Raw genomic sequence first — 21,693 nt, forward strand, 5'->3', positions numbered from 1 at the left:
AGATCATGACCTGAGCCAAAGTCGGACACTTAACCGACAGCCACCCAGGTGCCCCAGAAGTGATAACAGTTCTAATGAAAGGCATTAGCTTGCTAAGATTCATCAACAAGAAGCCGCATCCTCTCCTGCCAGCCTGGTGTTTCCTCTGACTTCTGGTCAAAGATACAGTCCTTTTGTAGTTACTGACCAAGGTTCGAGGCAAGTTAACTGGCGAGAAGCGGCCCCCAGGGCACCGGAGCCTGGCATGGGCACTGCGTTGCCCCAGGCTTAGCAGCAAGAAGTCCAGCCTGGCGGGAACTTGTGGGAAAGAAACTGGCTCTTAACAAACACAGGCTCAGACTGACCTCAGCCAGAGACAGTGCAAACAGCCCTTAACAGCCGCAGCCACGAATCCCGACTGGTCAGTCAGGGAAAAGTGCAGTGGGGAGGTTTGGCGAATGCAGTGTGGAAGGATCTGGGCATATAAACCACCTGCCAGTCAGTGAGGTGAGGAGAAGCAGGAAGAAGGGACAGTGCTGCAGTTCTTTGGACAGTTTTAATTAAAGTCCGATCCCTTGTGCTTTCCTTGCTGCTGGCACAGGCTTTTGCCCCAGTGAGGGCTTAATAAAGTGCTTGTAGAATCGGTCGTCCTTTCCTCTCTGGGACATAAAACCGGAATATAGACAGTAGGGGAAAAAAAAAGGTCACCTCATCGAACTCGTCCTCTGTTCTGTTTGAACACTTTCAGTAACATGGAGTTGATGAGTTGATGGCTTCAGAGATTCTCACCGCACAGTGGGCTGGCCCAACTGTTACAAAGGCCTTCCTCACTCATTCTGAAGTCCAAGTACTACCTTTCAAGAGCTCTGGCTCTGGTCCTGCTTTGCCCTCTGGGTCAGCTCTCCAGTCCCTTCGTCATGACAGCGTGACAGCCACGCAGGCACCCGGGCGAGCTCCCATCCATCCTTTCCCTGAGCATCTTCTCGCCCCAAACACCCAGGACTTTTGCAACTTTTCTGGACAGACCGCGGGTCACAATGCCCATCCAGGTGCCCTCCCGTGCTGGGCACACGGCAGCCCTCTTTTTTTATTTAAAAAATTTTTTTTAATGTTTATTTTTTGGGGGGGGGAGGGGCAGAGAGAGAGGGAGACACAGAATCCGAAGCAGGCTCCAGGGTCCGAGCTGTCAGTACAGAGCCTGACGCGGGGCTCGAACCCACGAACTCTGAGATCGTGACCTGAGCCGAAGTCGGACGCTCAACCGACTGAGCCACCCAGGCGCCCCTTGGGAAGTTGACTTTTGAAAGTAAGCACAGCCTTCCCTGTTCTCGGCAAATTCGTGTCCTGCCACTTTGCTTTTATGAGAGACCTACCTCGGTATCTGTTTTTGCTAACTGAGAAAAATCCAGAGAGGATTTTCGCTCTTAGGAAGTGCGAGTTGCTTTGCTCCAGGCCATTGTGGCTTCTGAGTGGTTTCGTGGACACACTCTACTTTCGAACAGCGGGAGAAACGTGTATCGAATTTCAAACGCAGCCCGGTGAAATGTCATCTACAGGTTCATTCCAGGATTTTTAAGTGAATGTGCTTTCCCAACGTTTGTTCTAAATGCAGGAGAACTTCTGAATGTGCTTTAGCTCATCTTACACATTAGCTAGCCTTCCCAGAGATTTATGTCATCTTTTCCCATCCCTGATCGTTTCCATTCTTTCTTCTATTTTTTAATTTCAATTTTAAGTATAGTTGACACACAATGTTACACTGGTTTCAGGTATCAGGTTAGTGATTGGACAAGTTGACACATTATGCCATGCTCACTCCATTTTTGCATTTATATTTCTCTTTCTCCACATCAAGGGGCAGATAAGGGGTGTGTGTGTGTGTGTGTGTGTGTGTGTGTGTGTGAAGGTGAAAGGTACAGGGCTATGCATGTGATCTGAGAAGGACACGTGTGGTTGGTGCTAATGACCAGTTTCTTTGTTTCCTTTAATCTTAGGCTATTTCTAAAAAACGTGGGACGTTTGAAAATGTTATGTAAAAACCCAAACCATGGTTAATTAATAACTCCAAAACTGAATTTCCAAAAGTAGATGTACTCAAAAAAAAGTGGTTGACAAGTATTCAGAAATATAGATATAGACCTTTTCGAGTACACATCCACTTTTCAAAATTCATATTTTATATGTATTTTTTAATATGTGTATCAGATACACATATAATGGGAAAAGGAAAGGAAGAAAACAGCTCCTTAGTAATTTTGGAAGATGCTGGGGAACTATCTCATTATTTTGAAAACTAGAAAATCAAGAGAAAACGTCAAGCATTTACCTTGCCTTTTTCCTACAATTCATCCTTTAGGGCAGGCAAATAACTAATGAGAAGAAATTCCTCCTTAGAGAAATATCGATGACAAAAATACAGAAGGAGCGATGCAATGAAAATAACGGATCTGGGGTGCCTGGGTGGCTGAGTCAGTTAAGCATCCGATTTCAGCTCAGGTCATGATCTCGCAGTTTGTGAGTTCGAGCCCCTGTGTGGGGCTCTGGGTTGACGGCTCAGAGCCTGGAACCTGCTTCAGATTCTGTGTCTCCCTCTCTCTCTGTCCCTCCTCTGTTCGTGTTCTGTCTTTTTCTCTCTCTCTCTCAAAAAAAATGAATAAAATATTAAAAAACAACACTTAGAAAAAATAACGGATCTGGGTGATGATCCTCGAAGGGGCCTGCATGACAAAGTGGGACACAGACAGACAAGCAGACACACAGGGTGTGCCTTTGTGGCAGGACACCCTCCATCATCTGTGAAGGAGTTTATAGACAAACAAATGAGAAAATCTAAATCTGCTCTCAAGCCTTGAGATCTAAAGAGCAGTTCTCAGGAAACCCAAAAGACAGAAGGCCACGTGACATGACTATAATCAGCAAAACCCAGCGTGGGGAAAACTCTTTGAAACAAATGACCCAGTTTCTTCATTACAAATCCAAAGATGGGCAGGAAAAGGAGGAAATGGAGATGAAACCTACAAATTAGGAGCCATGTCAATCAACGGCAGATTGTGTTATTTGGATCGTGATTCAAACAAAGTATAAGAAAATATAAAAAGTGTATAAAAGACATAAAAAATAACACAAAATATAAAAAATAACTATAAGACATGGAAGAATGTGGATACAGACTTGATATTTGATACTAAGGGATTACTGTGAATATTTTTATTTCTGATAATGACCTTGCAGGTATAGGTTTTAAACGCCTGATCTTATAGAGGTCCACGTGGAAATTTTATAGACAAAATGACGTCCTGTCTGGGATATGACCCAAAACAATTCGGGGAGAGAGAAGCTGGGGTTATAAACGAATTCAGAATGATAACTTTAAATTGGGTGGTCGGTACATCAGATACATCCTCTTTATGTTTGAATGTTTTAAAAATGTCCACAGTGAAATGTCTTTTAGGTGAGTGTGCTTCCCCAACATTTGTCCTATGAGCACAAAAGGTGTTAGAGGCAAACAGCAGGTCCTTACCGGTCACAGTCAAAAATGTCAGCGAGATGATGAGATTGATGCCCCAGTTCATGCTAGAAGTTAAAGCCATGGCTCGTCCTCTAATTCCAGCAGGAAAAATCTCGCTCAGTAGTAGCCAGGGCACTAGAAGAAAGGGAAGAGAGGGTGGGGAGCAGCGAAATTATCAAACACCCATTGAAACGGAGGGCCAGCCCCCTGACCTCCAACCTCGGCTCTGGCCCTGAGTGGTTTATGGTTGGAGAGTGGTTTATGGTTTATGGTTGGGTCTTTCCTTGGCAGGAGGGAAGAGGACAGGCTTCCTGCTCCTCTCCAGCCAAGTGAGAAAGGATTCGGGAGAAACACCAACAGAGTCTGGCAATCCTGGAGGAGGGGTGGGGCAGGGGTGGGGGGGCGGGAGGACAGAAAGTGCTGGTATGTGACACAGGCCTGAGAAATGCAAATGGGAGGGGCAGTGGCTGGGGCCACCTGCCAGGGAGCAACCAGAGAGGCAGCTTGGGACCTCTGCCAAGCACAGAGCCTCAGGGCCAGACCAGCACTCTACCTGCTCCATGTCTGGGCCCTTCCCTATAATTTCCTTTGCCCCTGACCTTGGAGAAATCCAACATCATAGCTAATGAGTGGGTAGGAAATGGAGCCACGAAGGCAGGAGGAAGGAGGCTCTCTTATTCCCCCTTCTCCCACTTGGTCTTCCTGACCTGGGTAAGCTGAGTGGACAGAAGGTCTGAATTCAACAGAGCTCCGAAATTTGATTATTATACTTGACTTAATGTTTGAGTGTCTGAAAGGAGACTCTGGTCGGCACAAAAACTGACCAGAGCACTTTTGATTCTCTGGGAGTGACGGGGAGCATTATAGGACCCTCCTGATGGGATGAGGAGGGGCGGCCGAGGAGCAAACGCACTTGTCTTCTGCTTACAGCCTTTCAAGTCCAATCTGCCCTCATAAAGGAGCTACGAGTTCATACAAGGGGCGAAGCATGTCCCGAAACTTACTTCAAACGAGTCTCCTCAAATCTCACACGATAGGAACTAATACTATCCCTCTTCACAAGAGAAGAAACTCGGGCTGAAAGAGTTAATAATTTGCCAAGGTCACGGCGCTCACAAGTGGCACTAGTGCCACTGAGTCCTGGCGGTCAGTCTGTGAAACTCATGCTTTTTAATCACGGTGCTCTCTTGCTGGTGGCTCAATAAATATTTGTTAATGAATAAGTAAATGTGGAATCTAAGCCTTTGATTCTGAAGAAAGAAGGACGCAGGAGCTGCCCCAGCCCGGGCTCACTGCTGGCTAAGTCACCTTGTGTTGGAAAGCCATCAGTCACATACAGCCCAGATGCACTGTCCTAGCCCAGTGGAGGTGGGGGTTGGGGGCGGGGAGAAGCTTGAAGCCAGGGAGGGGCCCCACTGCGGGCAACCACTGGGAGGGATCATGTGGGAACCAAGCTGTCAGCTGTGCCTCTAATTTAACAACTTGGCTCTCATGACAAGAGCAGGCTCTGGGCTGAAAACATCTGCTCATAGTAAATTTGTTGTTTCAAAGTAAGAAAAACAAATTGAATTATAGAAGAGAGCTGGAGAAACATTTTTTTTCTTGATTACCTTTTCCACGTGAATCCGTATCGAGTTTCCTTTAGGGTATGGAAGATACTTTTAACAAAAGGAACACGATGATCATTGTTTTAATTAACAGGGAATTCAAAGTCAACATTTTGTACCCCCCCCCCTCCGCTTCCTACCTGCAAAAAAAAAAAACCAACTTTATTGGGTTCTTGCAGATTAGACCCGAGGTAAGATCACTTTGCTCTTAATGAGACCAAAGCAGTGCTCGGGTAACCTCGTCTGGGGCTTTGTTAACACTGGGGATCTGGCTCTGACAGTTGTGTGATTCTAGCAAAGTCTTTGTAATGACCTGCCCTTGGACAAATGCAAGATGAATTTATGTATATGCAATTTCTTTGGAGCTAAATAATCTACGCCACAGACCAATCCCCTCTGCCCCTTTCTGCCATGGTTTTTTGTCAAGGTAGAGCAGAAGATCTCTTATCACCTTTTGCTCTAGCGGCCCTAAGGAGGAGGTGGGGGATGGGTCACTCTTTCATTCTGTTTTCTGGAGGAGTTCGCACAAGTTTGCTTTATTTTTTTTAAAACTTTTTAAATGTTTCCTTTTTGAGAGGGAGAGACAGAGCATGAGCGAGGGAGGGGCAGAGAAAGGGAGACACAGAATCCGAAACAGGCTCCAGGCTCTGAGCTCTCCTCCCAGAGCCCCACGCGGGCTCGAACTTAAAAACTGTGAGATCATGATCTGAGCCGAAGTCGGACGCTTAACCGGCTGCGCCACCCAGGCGCCCCTCACACAGGTTTTCTTGATCTACTTTCATCCCCACTTCGTCACCTCTGAAACTCCCTTCTTACCCTCCCCACTTTCATCATGACCTCCTCTTGGAGTTATTTGGTGGGATTTTGCAAAATCATTGCTGGGGTCATCAGACCCATGCTGGCATCGGATGAAAATGAACTGATCTTTCTGTCGTAGAAAGTGGTAGAGCTTGCCAACAAGAAGATGGGACAGTTTCCTAAAGCCCTAGTTACAAGCACTCAATCTGAACTGTCAGAGGCTTCCTGAAAGGACCCACAGTCTACACTGAAAGCCTGGGTACTAGGTGTGCATTCAATTCAGCACCTGAGCCAGCTTCGCGGGCAGTTGAACCAGTCAGTGAGCAATGAACTGAATGTTGAGAGAGGGACTTTCCTTCATCTCTGATAAGAGCTTGTCAGGCAAACCTTGCACCTGACGTTTCCAAAAATAACACATCATTGTGGAAAGCTTCCACTTCTTTTTTGATCTAATAGAAAGAATTCAAGAATCGATACCTTGGCTTATCTAATATTGACAAACTGGGTGCTGTGGCAGTTGACAAGCATTTTGACAAGGATGGTTCAACCTCCCAATAAGAAGCCTGTTAAGTCAAAAATAAGGATTTTAATTGTTAAAATTATTGTTAAAGTTGTTAACATTATTTTAACAATGAGTTTAGCACCCTAACATCACAGACTTCCAAATTCAGAAAGTGAAATAAAGTTCTGAAGATGGTCCTTGCAGCAAGGGAAAACTTCCTGAAAGTATAAGAATCTTTCCACGGCAGCCTCAGGAGCAAGATGATGAAAAGCCTCCACGTTCCCTGGGAAGGGGCCACGAATACCCAAAGCGGAAAGAATGGAGAAGCTCTGTGTCAGTGCACAAGGAAGGAGCGCGGAGATGTAAAATGTCACATGGGGATTTACTATGTTGATATTGGTAATGGCAAGTAGAAGTCTTCTGAAAGTCACCAACGTTGCGTTCTCATGAGATGGCCTCATCACTCTCCAAGGGAAAATTGAGCTATTGTCACATGGCACCACGAGGAAGTGCTGGCTCTCTCTGGGAGTCCTTGTTCTCTCCTTCCCTGATGACAGAGCCAGAGGGGATGCTTTGTGCCCACCGCATAGCGAACTCTTCTACAATGAGTGCCACCGCTACAGTTTAGCAGACCCTGAAACAGTCCTCCTTGATTTCTGTTATTCCACCTTTAACCCTGACGTTCCAGGACTACCTTGGCAATTCGTGCCTCCATAAATGTCAGTCTGCACATGCTTTTTTTTTTTTAATATTTATTTTTTTTAGTTTTTTTATGTTTATTTTTGAAAGAGAGAGAGAGACAGAGTGTGAGTGTGTGTGTATGGGGGAGGGGTGGGTGCAGAGAGAGAGAGGGAGACACAGAATCTGAAGCAGACTCCAGGCTCTGAGCTGTCAGCGCAGAGCTTGACGCGGGGCTTGAACCCACGAGCTGCAAGATCACGACCTGAGCTGAAGTCGGCCACTTAACCAACTGAGCCACCCAGGTGCCCCAATGTTTATTTATTTTTGAGAGAGAGTGAGAGAGACAGAGCATGAGCAGGGGAGAAGCAGAGAGAGAGAGAGAGAGAGAGAGAGAATGTGAGGCAGGCTCCAGGCTCTGAGCTGTCAGTACAGAGCCCAATGCAGGGCTCGAACTCATGGACCATAAGTGCGCAACCTGAGCCAAAGTCGGATGCTTAACTGACTGAGCCACCCAGGTGACCCTCTGCACAGGTCTTCAAGGCCTTCTTTTGTGGCCGCGAGGATAGAGGAGATTTTGGACTTGCCAGGACACAATTTGTCCACAAGTATTGGAACTTGTATTTCACATGCTACTGAATCACCACAGCTGCCCGTCAGAACGCGGCTGATCCGGGTGAGATCTGCAGACAGTGTTGACGGCTGGACACAGTGTCAAAAAATATGTTGACGTATCCCCATGTGCCACGGAGGACAAGGACTTGCATTGGTAGGGGTCATCAGTGGAGATGACCCAGTCCACCCAAAGGTAAACTGCCTGCTTATCTCCACCCCCTCCATATAAGCCACGAAGGCTATCACTTATCAAACCCGGCGGCTCTCCAGGCACACCTTCCATTTGGCTCGAGCTTTTCCTGAACCTCCTGGCATGCTAGCTCCAGGTTTGAAAAGTTCGTGGAGGTCTTAAACTCTTACCAGAGAATTCCTAGCAACTTTGGAGGAAGTTCTACACTCAGGGTGCAGAATTTTCAACAACCTGACTTGCTGAGAAATCAGTGTTCCACACTTGGCAGAAGTAAAGCTAAATCCCATGACTTTTATTGCCTATGCACACAGCGCAGGGCATATCTAGCTCTCTGTCTGCCAAGAGGTCCTTTAAATATGAATGTGAGAGGGAAATAGGCCCATTTCCTCCCAACCAGATGTTCAAATCCTGGCTTCGGAAGTTCCCTAAATAGGAAAAGTGTGCTCTTTAAAAGTACCCTGCACTGTAGAGCACCATTTCCAACATCAGTGATGACGCAATAGCTTTCGCTTATTTTTATTTTTATTCTTATACTCTCCTTTCTCTCGGTCTCTCTGAGTTTTGCTCATGCCCGGCCTCTTCTCAAATATTTTATTCAAGAATACTATTTTGTATTACTTAAACCAAGAAAAGCAACAAAAGAAAGTCTCAGTGTTCCCTAATCTTTCTATCTTCATGATCTCTAGTCAACACCAACTGATTTTTTGAAAATATTGTAGGGGAAATTGGAATAAATCGAATAACCCTCCGTTTAAAAAATGCCAGAATTGATCATGGAACTCCTTTGTGAGCAGGAACCAGTTGGAAATAAGAAAAAGCTATTGGCAGTGGTCTTCAAACTTTCTTCTTGTGTAACCTTTAAAATAATTTGAAAAACTAAGTACTTTCTTTCTTTATAAGCCAGCATCAAACTCCCTTTCACCATAAATTTAACTGATAGCAAAGAATGCAACTTCTATGGTATTATACACTCTAATATGAAATAGAACACTTATCATTCTATGAAATACTATACCTATCTGATATTCATCATCATCCATTTAAAAAATACAGGAATGAGGTACTTAACATCAATTTTATATAGTTTTTCACCTTGAACTTGGTATTTTATCCTTTTGTAATGAATTTTTAAACTTGAAAGTCTTTTGATCACTCCATCATAATTCTCTGAAAAAAAATTACCTTAAATTGAAATTTTAGGGATTTTTAAATTTCCTCTAAGAGATTTTGGTATTTTTTCCCTCAGGTATTAACACAATAATTAACACAAAATGGATGAAAATTATAGAAATACGTTACAAATCTTTAGAAATAACTATCAGATATGAAAAGTGAAATGTATTGAAAAAAAAACTCTCTTAATTGACTGGGGAGTTTTTTCTTTATCATGTATGTGTGGGTGAATGTCACTTCTAGAACAATACGGTACATTTCTACTCTTTAGATGAAATTCATTGTTCTCAAGAATAATGAGAAAAGATGGGGAGTTGAAGAAATTTTATAGCAGCAATATCACTCAGTTCTTTGCATTAACAAAACAAGTTATTTGTAATGATATATCAGCTCATAACTTGGTTAGATCATTCTTTAATTTTGTTGAAAGTAAATTATTGGAAATATCTAGGTTTATGAAAAGATGATTATCTAGTCATTCTCATTTTTCCATACCATACCTACAGCAATATTTCCTTTTTTTGAATTCAGTATATGAAATTTATTGTCAAATTGGTTTTCATACAACACCCAGTGCTCATCCCAAAAGGTGCCCTCCTCAATACAGCAATATTTCCAATTATTTTTTTGATTAGTGCTCCTGAGGTTTTTATAATTTGGGACATGTGTCATAATAAAAAGGTTTCCTGATGGGTAATGGGTGTGCTTTAACAACAGTTATTACAATGGAGATGAGGAAGAAGAAAATTTAGGGAACAGATTTTCCCTAAAGAATCAAGAAATTTATTTTCTTTGATGTACCATTGAAGGAGTACTCTGGAAAATGAACATCTAGGAGTACGACTATCCCAATTTTCGGACCACTGAACTAGGATTCAAAACGAAAAATAAAAACAGGAGTTACGAGAAATTAGTCTTTTCTTGTCTAAACTATAACTTGAATGTCATGCTTCAGAGCTAATACATTATGCGGCGCTTTTTTGATGATTGCTTTGGGCTTAATCAGAAAGGTATTCTGGTTTTTAAATGTTGCAAATATTCCTCGGAGAAATTCTTAACATCGTGCTCCGGAAAACATAAAGTAGCAAAGGAATGCTTGGGTTGATCAGGACAGTATTAAAACCTTAGTCTGTTTCTTTAACATCTTAACTGTGTGATATTCACAGGCTTCAAGGGCACAGGACTACGCTGTGGTGCCGACTGAGAGGGAAGTTCAGCACTTGTTTTATGGGAACAGTTGCCCATGGTAACGGAACTGATGGTGTCATTTCATTAAGTGTTGAGTTGTGCTCTCGCTACAAAAATGCAATTTTTACACTGCTGCTGTTAGGTACTGGTTTCCTGCTTCATGTAACTCCAAAGAGGAAAATAGGACTTCACTGGGCAAGGGCACATATTTCTTTCAGCACAGAGCCGGAGGCGGGGCTCGAACTCACGGACCGTGAGGTCGTGACCTGAGCCAAAGTCAGACGCTTAACCCACCGAGCCACCCAGGCACCCCAAGGGCATGTATTTCTTTAAGCCTTTCCTCTTTCGCTCAGATGCAAACTTAGTATAAAACTATTCAGATACCATTGTTTAATTTACTTTGCATTATTTTAATGATTCACATCAGAGCACCAAATAAATCATCATTTTCATCAATCAACATGGCCTTTAACTTCATTAATTGGTAAAAAGGAAGAGTACGGGTGGGAATATTGGTGATAACTGAAGCCTAAGATCTAAAAGAAAAATAATTTGGAAAGATCTTAAACTTACGCACTTAACACTTACACTTAACACAGACTAATGTGTGACTATGATTGTTTAATGGCTACAGTTGATAATAAAATCCACACGTTTGTAGCATAATAATTTGGGGGACACCTCGTGGCTCAGTGAAGCATCTGACTTCAGCTCAGGTCATGAGCTCACGGTTTGAGAGTTTGAGCCCTGCATCAGGCTCTGTGCTGACAGCTCAGAGCCTGGGACCTGCTTCGGATTCTGTGTCTCCCTCTTTCTCTGCCCCTCCCCCCCCCTCTCAAATGTAAACATTAAAAAATTAAATAAATAAAATAAAGCATAATAATGTATGCAGTATGCTTTTTCTCTAAAGGTATGTAACTATCCTATAAGAATTGTAGGGGAAAAAAGATGATCACTAAAACTGCCTTGAACAGTCATGATTCTGAATATTAAAGCCCTAGAGCCTAGGAGGCAATATGAAGAATACTGAAATCTTTTTTGAAACATTCAGTGTACTCTGGTCTGTATGCTTCTGTGTTCTAAACCCAATATATCTTAGAGTGAAGCAGCTTCCAAATTAGAACCTGCTGTTTCACATCCCGGAACTATCAAAATCTTTAGCTATGCGAACATCACATGAACAATTGCTTTTTGAAGAACTAGAGTTATTTGGGTATAAAATCTAAATTTGAATGTTATGGCAGAGGAGTCTTCTGCTTCCTACTGCTAACCCATCCTCCAAAAAGCTGGCTAGACTCCGTAAAACTAAACCACACAAAAAGTTAGACTCTACAGTTTTTGCAACTTAAAAAAATTCTGGTTTCCTATTGAAAACATAAAATCAGCTTTTGGGGGTTACTTGACTCGAGAGACAATTCTCTGTGGCTCTCTCGCAGTTCTGCATATCTTCTGAGCAAAAGCGCTGACTGTCTTTGGTCTGGGCTGTCTTCCTAAGGATTTTTGTATAACAAACAGCCTTGGAAGACAGAGAGCTCCTGTCTCCTGTCTCCTGTCTCCTCCGGAGCTCCTCCTCTGGATTGTTTACAATCCAAGAAATTAAAGATAATGTCTTCCATGGAAGAAATCAGGCTGGCTTACTGTCTATTATAAAAGATTTGGGTTCTCTAGGCTTGGGGCTCCTCTTCTCAAAAATAACCCATAATATGTGCAGGGATTATCTCGTTCTCTTTGTGGTTAGCTTGTTTTCTGTTGTTAGCTTGCAAGTGGGCTAAAATATCAGCCAGTTTACAGTTCTTGAGAGTTTGATTACTTGTGGCAATGGTATGATTTTTCTACAAAGATCTTTTATTACTAACTGTGGACTGCCCATTTACATCTGATGGATTCAATGGGATTGTTAAGCCTGAGATAATCCATTGAAATATTTCTGTAAACTCTAATATTAATTAAAAAGCAAAAACAAGTCTCAAATGCCAGGTTCAGATTTTCACATATTTCTCTTAGGAAAACTGTGAAGGAATTGACTCAAATCTTTTCTGTAGAGTCAAGTGTAAATACACCTAATTACTAAACCAAGGTATGGAACATTATTCCATGACATTGCTAATCTTAATCTTTGTTTTCAAAGGAAGGACTGGGTCTTGTATTTGGGGAAAACAATAGAAATCTGGAGATGAATATTTTGTATAACGCTATAACTTTTTAATGGCCTTAATTTTACAAAATTTAAAATGTAAAACTTCTTAGGTCATCAAATATTGGAGATGGCCTTGCATCCTGAATTGAGTAGCTGTATTCAGGTATAATTTTTGGTGAAAGGTACACAGGTTCCATACACCATACATGCATCTCTAATTCCCTATACACTGACTCATATACCAGAGGGGATCAGGATGTATCAACCCCAAACTAGACAGAGAGCTCCCCTTTAGTCCCAGAAGCTGAGAGAGTTCCAGAAACACTTTTTTGACTCCTACAACACATATTTATTGCACCCCTGCTGTGGGCCAGGCCCTAGGTTAGGCTGGAGGAAACAACAATGAACAAGATAGAGGTTGTGTACACATAGGACACATAGTCTGAATTAGTTGCACCAACGTAGAAGAGTGGACAGGTGGGTGTTTCTCAGCCTACCTCACACCTTTCAGCAAAGCTTCAGGACCTTCTCTAAGCCATGTCTGGTTTCCTAGGAAGCTCTCTTGACTGCAGGTAATCCAGAATTAAAAGATATTTTAAGGCCCAAATCTATTCATTTTAGTCTTGACCCAAGTGGAATAGTGTATAGAAGGGAGGTGATGGGGACCATGGCATCATAATTCAACACAGGGCCGTGAGGTACTTCCCATGTGTCCTGACATGGCTTGAACAAAACGCCTGCTGCGGCCAGTGGTGGCATTATCAGAACTATTCACGTCTTGTCTGACATTTATTAGCATAATAACTGGCTGTATTGAGTCCACACAGGACATCAGGCACTGAACTAGGAATGCTTGATATAGATTGCCTCACTTAACCCCACGGATTACACTGTGAGGCAGACAGTATTGTCCCATTTTCTAGATAAGGAAATTGAAACCTCGAGAGATGAACTGACTTGCCCAGAGTTCCATACCCTGGACCTGAGATTCGAGGCCAGGCAGTCAGATGTCAAAGCCTGGTCCTAATTCAAATACCCCGTGGTGCAGCCTCAACAGGCTTTCTTGCTGTTCTGCTAAATCTTCAGTCAAACTCATGTCCCCTCAAGGCCCCTTGACCTGCCATCACCCCTGATTCAAACTCCCTGCCCCCAGATTTTCACACCACTTTCTTCATACGAGCATTGGCCCAATGTCACCACACCAGAAAGGCTTTCTGTGACCTTTCGACCTCCTCCACACAGGCTGTTCCATTTATCCTTTCCATTATTTCTTTACTACTCTTACCTAAAGCTAGATGTGAGCATTTCCCTCCTCTTGACACTGTATCACGCATGTAGTCATTTTCTTGCTTATTGCCTGTCCCCATCACTGGGCTCACAAGGGCACATCGTGGGCCTCGCTCACCCACCCCGAATCGCCACACCACTGAGCCCCGTATGTCGTGGGTGAGCAATACACATATGCCGCATAAGCAAGTGAACTGATGACCGCCCCCCCCGCCCCCCAATCGCTGCTTCCTCCCTCTCCCTCCTCCTCTGGGTCCCTGCAGGTCGCTTTCTTGCTGGAACTTCTGCCTATTTAGTAGAAGGGCTCTGGGAGGCGCTTTGGTGGCACCTGTCACTCAGCCTGCAGTGTAAGGTTGTGCTTGAATGGGTGAATACAAAGATAGTTAAAAGATAACAGCCACAGTCTCATTACCGAACTTAGCATGTGACGTCGGACAAATTCCTTCCATCTGCTTTCATGAATAGAGACTAGTCATGAGATGGAAGAGGTTAATTCATTAATTTATGAACATAGAAAGGTTTGGATTTTAAAAAGCCCTAATTATTGTGAAAAGAACAGCCACACACATTTTTCTGTGTTACGGTGGCCACTTTAAGGAGGGCTGGGTTTCTACACAAATGTCACCTCAAACGAACTCATGAGCTAATAATTCCACGCCTCGGGTTTGGGCTCATCTGTGCTTTACTTTTGAACGTGAGTCAAAGAGAAATCTTCCTGTGGGTCTATGTCCTCACGGTGTAAGGAACCTCTGGTTCAACCCTGAAGTTGGAACCATGATGGACAAATATTCTGTAATTAGAAGGAGCTAAGTGACGATCAGGACCACCCAAGAAGCACAGGAGAGGGTAAGATTCCGATTTTGAACGTATTTTAAAGTGAAAAACGAGGTATGGAAAGTAGAATGTTACATAAATGTCTCTAATAGCAGCAGTGGCGTCTATATCCTGATTTCTTTTGATGGAAGAGTTTTTGGATGAGTAACAGAAAAATGGAAGGCAGAGACTTTAGGCCATGAGCCCTTCAGCAAGCAGATTAAGACTATGGATTCCTTCCCTGAATAGTATATTAGACGCATAAAATAAAATACATAAGATTACTTGGTACCGACCAAATTCATGCCCCCTTCTGAATTCAAATTCTAGGCCAAGCTTTATGATGTTACACGGAGGGAAACAGAGGACCAGAAAATAAAATGATGTAGGGCATGTACTTTAACCTAAAAATAGAAACACTTTTTTTTTGGCTGAAGAAACTATGTTGTGATCTAATACAATTAAGGAATGTTGTTCTAAGCCAATCCAGATTTAAGAAGACTTAATAAAAACAGTTTAATCTTGCTTTCAATTTTACTTTAGAAAAGCAGCTAACTCCCTTTATACACAAAGGATTTGCATCTATTACAAGCAATAAACTCTTTAAATGAAATACCTGGGCAATAATCACATCAGATTAGTAAGTTTTATTATGCATTCAAGATCTGGTATGAAAACCTTGCTCCTAATAAAAATCTTTAAACTCCAACTGGCTTGCAAGGTTTATACTAATGATCTAGAATACAATTTTGGTGACCAAATTGGGATTCCTAGGTTACGTTTTCTTTAAAAAGAAAAAAACTACAACATAATATACAGACATAAATGACTGACTCTTGGCAAGAAAAAAAAGGACAGTTACCAGATCCCTTCTGAAAACTCTAGAAGAATCAATAACCCAAACCACGTGTATGAAATAACCATTGGTTCTCACCAGAGGGGAAGATTTGGGATTCTGCCTCAGACTGCGTGCCCCCACAGATTCATGAGTGAATACCCAATCTTTAGGCTTCTTTCCTTCTTTCTTTCTTTCTTTCTTTCTTTCTTTCTTTCTTTCTTTCTTTCTTTCTTTCTTTCTTTCTTTCTTTCTTTTTTTAAATAATGTTTAGTTTTGAGAGACAGAAAGAGACAGAGCATGAGTGGGGAAGGAGCAGAGAGAGAGGGAGACACAGAATCCAAAGCAGGCTCCAGGCTCTGAGCTGTCAGCACAGAGCCCAACGCGGGGCTCGAACTCACGAACCGCGAGATCATGACCTGAGCCGAAGTCCGACTGAGCCACCCAGGCACCCCTAAGCTTATTTATTTCTTTTACTCAACATGTACTTATATGGCACTCTGAGTGCCAGTCTTTAAGGACTTTATTATGAGCCGATTTAATCTTAACAAGGCTATGATTTAATTATTAATCATATCCATATTTACAAGTGATAAAAAATGAGGCACAGAGAAGTTAACTAACTTTCTCAAGGTTGCACAGCTAGCAGAGTGGAGATTCACCTCCAGGCAGCACCCTACTCCAAAATCCACACTTTTCCTTTTCTTAGTAATTGAACCCATATCTTGTTACCTACATGTCACCCAGCTCAGTCCTTGGAACTGCAATTATAAGCTGGGGAAACCATGAGACAAAGGGTCATTTCTTCTCCCACACCCAAACCTCCTTCAACCATGAGATTCTCTACCTCCTTAGCAGAAAGAACTCTCTTCTCTTTCTAGCAGCAAAAGGTAGAGATGTCCAAGAAAAACTGGGGCGACTTTTAGATACTCTGAGTCTGAAATTCCCCAATAATGTTTCACGACTTGACAAAGAAAAGCCTTAAGTGCCTCCCACTACCTCTTTTCAAGGCCTCCTAACTTCCCTATATCGTATCTGACGGGCCAAACCAGAAAGAGATTTTTGGAAATATGCCCAAGTGATGGATTGTTCCGCAAAGAGCCTTGCGATGGTGGCTAGCAGGGATAGCTCATACGGTGCCTCGCCTGCCCTGGAAGGCTTGACACACGTAAAAACCACACTTCGAGATCTTTCTTATATTTATATCTCATTTTAAAACTCCTTTTCCCCCAACTCCTCCTCTTAGAAACACACATGCCTTCCTTCATGGTTTTCAAACAGACTTATGTAGTGCTCACTTAAAGGAGGAGAAGGAAAAAAACAACATGAGATGTCATTTCTTTCCCCAAAGGCCTTATTCTAATAACGATGTTTGCTTAATAAGCCAAAACAAACATAACGAAGCAATACACTTCATCATTAAGGCCTCAGTGGTGTTATCACACATGTGACTTCCACTTACACCAGACTCAACAGCATCCCAAACAGTCGCACGTGCTTCAACTCACTTGGCACTCACTCTACCCTGTGAGATCGAGCAAGGGTCATTATGCACAATTCATAGATTAGAATCAGCTTCAGAGAAGATACACGGCTTTAAGATCCCACGGCCAGTAGGTAGAAAAGCTGGAATCAGAAGAACCCAGCTTTTCTGATTTTACATTCAGGCTCTTCCGTGGCCCCGGACCGACCGCTCTACGCTAGAAATACTTCGTAGTTCATACAAACAAAGACCTCTAAGAAACCGAGTGAATTCCTAAAGGAGACGAGACTTATACTGAGCTCTAAAGATAGGCGGGATCTGGGAAGAGGGGAGGGGGAAGGAAAAGGAACCATAACAAGGGCGTGTGTCTCTCGACCGGGGTGTGGAGCCGTGGAGACACAGCAGCGCCGAGAGGTAAAGCGTGACCTCACTACACGGGGGCAGGGCTGCCCCTCCCTTTGCCGTCCATTCGGAGTCTACACGTGCTTCTGTATGAGTGGTGGCACCGGAGCACAAGGCCACTGACTACAAAATGGAGCTGGGAAGATGATGGAGGGCCTTGGAAATCATACCATCTTTCCCTCAGAGGTGGGTGAGGGAGTACTAGAAAGAGGATGGATGAGGCTCCAGATGCCTGGCGATCTGGTCCCACGTCTGTGTGCTCTCAATCTCATGGACTTCTTTCTTTTCTATAAAAGGAATACGTTGGACTAGGGAATGTCTAATCTTCGTTTCATCTTGAAAGGCATTGGACTTCTCCGATGTGGTAGAAAGCAGGAAACCATGGGAGATTTGTGAGCTGTGGTGATACGAGGAACAAGGTATTTAAGGGGGCCCCTATGTTGGACGGGAGGGCATGGGAAGGATCTGCAATGTAAGAGAATTACGGGAAGCATCTGCCAGGAATCAAAGAGCGAGCTCCTAAGGGGTCGACTACGATGGCAGAAACGGGAAGGAAAAGCTCAACACAGGAGGCATTTGTGAGCGGGAATGCGAGAGCGTTTGGTCATTGACTGGATTGGGAAAAGGCATCAGAGCATCAGACTGAATGACAGACAGCATGGAAAAGAAAGGGCCGTTCCCCCCGGTCTCAGGGAGAAAAGAATTCAGCGCTGAGCTTCTTGCATTGGGCTTACAGTGAAGCATCAAAGTGGAAAAATCCCGTACTCATTAGGAAAAAAAGGAGCTCGAAGTCCTGTGACACGATAGAACTAGAGATAAGTGAGAGTCATCAGCTGCCGGGAGATAATGAACATTCCTGAGAAAATAGATGTGGAGGCTTTTATAATGCATTAGCAAAAGAGTCTTTTTTGTTTGTTTTATAGCTAAAGAAACGAAAGCCAAGAGACATTAATTTAATGATCTCACCTCTTTTTTAGAAGTAGATGGAATGGAAGCTAGTCATACATGTTAACAACTTAATAAATATCTATCACAGGAATAAGAGAAACAATATCTAACAGAAATAAATATCTATCATGGCATTTGAAGACAGCATTCAGGGCCCTTGACCTTCTGGAATGTTTTTGGCCACATTCACATCTATTCTTTCTTAGTCCGGAGTTCATTACTGTGGCGGTTTCGTACTGCGTCCATTGAGCTGAGCTGGAACTATGTTTCCCAGAGTTCCCTCCCCTGGGTAGTTCTGGTGAGGGTTGGCCAGAAGAGAAATTTGCACGAGGCTTGGAAGGCCAAAGTGACACCCAGCCTCTGCTGGGTCCTAGACGTCACTAGGGCTGTGACCGGCTGCCTTTCCCTGCTGGTCGTGAGGACTAGCCAATGGCACCCAGTCTCCTCCTCTGGCCTCTCCTGCTGCTGTCAGGGCTCTACGGAGAAGGACACCCGCTTTTCTGCGGGTGGCCAGCATCACCAGAGTCGATGTGGTGGGAGACAGACGTGGGCTCCAGTTTCTTCTCGCGGATTCCAGTTTGTCGTGGCTTTGAGGCCATCCTTTCTTCCCTGGGGCCCTGTGTGAGGGGCAACCCTTGTGACAAGTTCCTTGTCCCCTATCACTTACAGTGGTCCTGCTTCCCCGACAGAGCTGCTCACAATCCTCCTTACCCAGGCCTTCCTATGCCCCGCCTCCCTCTAATTGACTGTACTTTGTGTCTTCCACTGATTCCCAAGGGCCCATTAGCCATCAGAAAAGGGTGATGAAATTTTAAAACGCATCTTTGTATTTTTAAAGAGTCAACATGATGGACAGAGAACCAAGAAGGAAGTACTAGCTACAAGGAGGTTTGGGGGACACCATCTAGGGGCTTCTGGTACCTGACCGTGGAGGCCTCCACAGCACCCAGAACTGCCCAGTCACTAAGCGAGAGAGAAAGAAACTCCTATCTTATTGAATTCACTGTTATTTCAGTCTTTGTTAGGGCCGGGCTTGAAATCTAACCAAACAACCAGTAAACATTATCTTCATCAACTTCAGTCATTCAAGTAAGTACACATCAGAAACTTCTGTGTTCTTATCATTACCCTCCCTCTCTCTTATCCTGCAGCTCAGCCTTATAAATGTACATGCTCACTTACCCAGCAGAGCTTCCGAAAAAGAGGGACTGTCTCTATCTTGCATAAAATGCAGAGTGGTGCACTTAACAGCCTCATGTGATGGGCAATGACACACGATTTCCATTCATTCTTGCCTCTACAGCGTCCTCATGGAGGACGGAACTAAAAGTAATTAACATTTATTTTCGAGACCAACAGAGGCCTGCTTATTCTTGCCTGGGACGAGGATTAACACTGAATTTCAGAAGACGAGTCTTTTCAATTATTTGAGCAAGTCACTTCGTTGGCCTCTGTGAGACCCAGTACCGTCATTTGTAAAATTTGGTGGCCATTCTTTCTTCACAGGCTTGTCCTGAAGGTAAAACGAAATACTTCAAAGTATGTAAAACCTTCCTAGCACAGTATTTGACCTAATAGGTGTCAAAACGTAGGAGTTGGATCTACAGCCTAAATTATATTTTGAAAGAATGAGTAGAGAACACGATTTCAAGAATCCTACAGGGTAAATAACAAACAGCTCCCAATAATTTCTTCCAAAATCAAACGGAGTTTGCTGAAAAGGGGAATTCTTGCTCTAATACAATAATGTATCAAATGGGAAGCTAGTGACGGAGAATTTGCTGCGTGTTTTCAAAGTTACCCCAAAACTAAAGACAGAAAGGGAGTAGGAGCTCATACCATGAGTATGTGGGTTCTGGAGGTTTATGATCAATGTCTGATATAATATGTACCATATCATCACCTCTGTTCACCTGAAAGTTTCTCTTGACTTAAAGCAAGAAAAGCATCCTTTTCTTTTTGCTCACCTTTCCTTAGATTCTTAGTTGATTCTTGATATTGTAAAAGACTGGATCAAGAAAATTGATGTAAAGAAGATTTTTAGTTATATGATGAACGTATAGGAGAAAAAGATGCTGGCAAAGGAAATCAACGAGACAATACCACCTGAAGTTTATCACATGAGCAAAACTTATTGTACTCCTTCATATGGAAAAGTTCACAAAGGAGCTTGAGTTGTTCCTTGGTACGAGACAACACTTACATGTTGCCCTTCTGGTGGACTTCAAGGAGCTTCTGAGAATAAAAGCGTAAGGTGCTCTCTCGAATTTCATTAGCTTTATGCGTCAGAGTAACCACGTAAGTATTGTCTGCACCGCACGCACGTTTGTGTTCCCCATAAAATTCATATGTTGAAATCCTAATTCCCAATGGGATAGCATTTGCAGGTAGGGACTTTAGGAGGTAACTGGGTCATCAGGGTGGAGCCATGAGAAAGCTAGCTAGCTCTCGCTTGTCTGTCTCTGTTTCTGTCTCTCTCTCTGTCCCTCTGCCATGTGAGGACACACTACGAAGGTAATGGCCAATCACAAATCAGGAGGGGGGCTCTCACCAACAACCAAGTCTGCCAGCACCTTGATCTTGGACTTGCCAGCCGCCAGACGATGAGAAATAAATTTTTGTTGTCTAAGCCATCCGGTCTTTGGTCTTTTGTTATAGCAACCCAAACTAACTAAGATAAGTGTCCCACAGATACACACCCAAGACGCCTGATTCCTGAAATAATAGTCGAAACCTGTTTTCAGGAAACTGTTCATTAATAATATTTGCCATTGCTAAGTCTTAACAAGGAGGGCCAGGGTTCAGAAACAAGTCAGAGAGGTCAGAGGCTGATGGTGTTGTAGAATTGACTCGTATCTGCCCATGCACAGCCCCTTAGAAGGAAATCCATCCACTCACAGTGCCAGATGAAGGGCCAGCTCTGGTCGTCCATGGTTTGGACCATGTGGCCTAGAGGTGTCCTTATGACTGCGTCGCAAAGGACAGAGTCCATCAGATTCCTTCTCTTTCTCTGGAATTTGAAAGAATCAATATCTAGAGACTGATCTCGGTTAGATGTGGGAGTAGGCTTCAAAGCAAGGAATGGGAGCAGCTGTAGAGGCCATATAAGTCATGTGCAAATCCAGATATTAATTAACTGAGATTAAGGAGGCCAAATCTGCTGGTTGCTGACCAGAAAGAAGCAGACACAGGGAATATGGTTCAGTTAATTCAAGTATCATCTCCTTGAAGACAGGGACAGTGTCTGTCTTGTTCATTACGATTTCCTCAACATCTAGCATAGTTGTTTGCTATTAAAAAATTAGTCACTTGATACACATCACCTGAATGAATAGTTAATGACCTAACAGTAGATCACCAGAGCAAAAGCCCTAAAGTGACTTTCTTTCTAGGAACATTGTCAGGTCCTGGAACCAGAAACCTAAATTTGTCCATGAGATTCCCTCTCCTTCAACATAACCAATGTCTTCTCATGTTCTTAAGCCCCAATATTTCCTTTTATCTGAGCAACTCTGCTTGGTCCCTGATCCTTGTAAACAACAACAGCAAA

General features: G+C 43.3%; 1 protein-coding gene across 3 annotated transcripts in view; it reads right to left on the reverse strand.

The window, feature by feature from the left end:
- SLC2A12 (solute carrier family 2 member 12) overlaps positions 1–21,693 on the reverse strand; it is a 58,657-nt gene that overhangs the window by 15,046 nt on the left and 21,918 nt on the right. Inside the window, exon 3 of one of the 3 annotated variants that reach the window (XM_058735337.1) lies at positions 3,500–3,622. The exons of 1 other annotated variant lie outside the window; for it this stretch is intronic. In XM_058735337.1, the coding sequence (XP_058591320.1) occupies positions 3,500–3,622 (123 nt within the window). Of the gene's footprint in view, positions 1–3,499; positions 3,623–18,147; positions 19,657–21,693 lie in introns of those variants that run through there. One more of the 3 variants, XM_058735339.1, reaches the window with a different exon arrangement.

The sequence above is a fragment of the Neofelis nebulosa genome, chromosome 6 (genome assembly GCF_028018385.1).
Source record: "Neofelis nebulosa isolate mNeoNeb1 chromosome 6, mNeoNeb1.pri, whole genome shotgun sequence".
In the NCBI taxonomy this organism is placed as follows: Eukaryota; Metazoa; Chordata; class Mammalia; order Carnivora; family Felidae; genus Neofelis; species Neofelis nebulosa.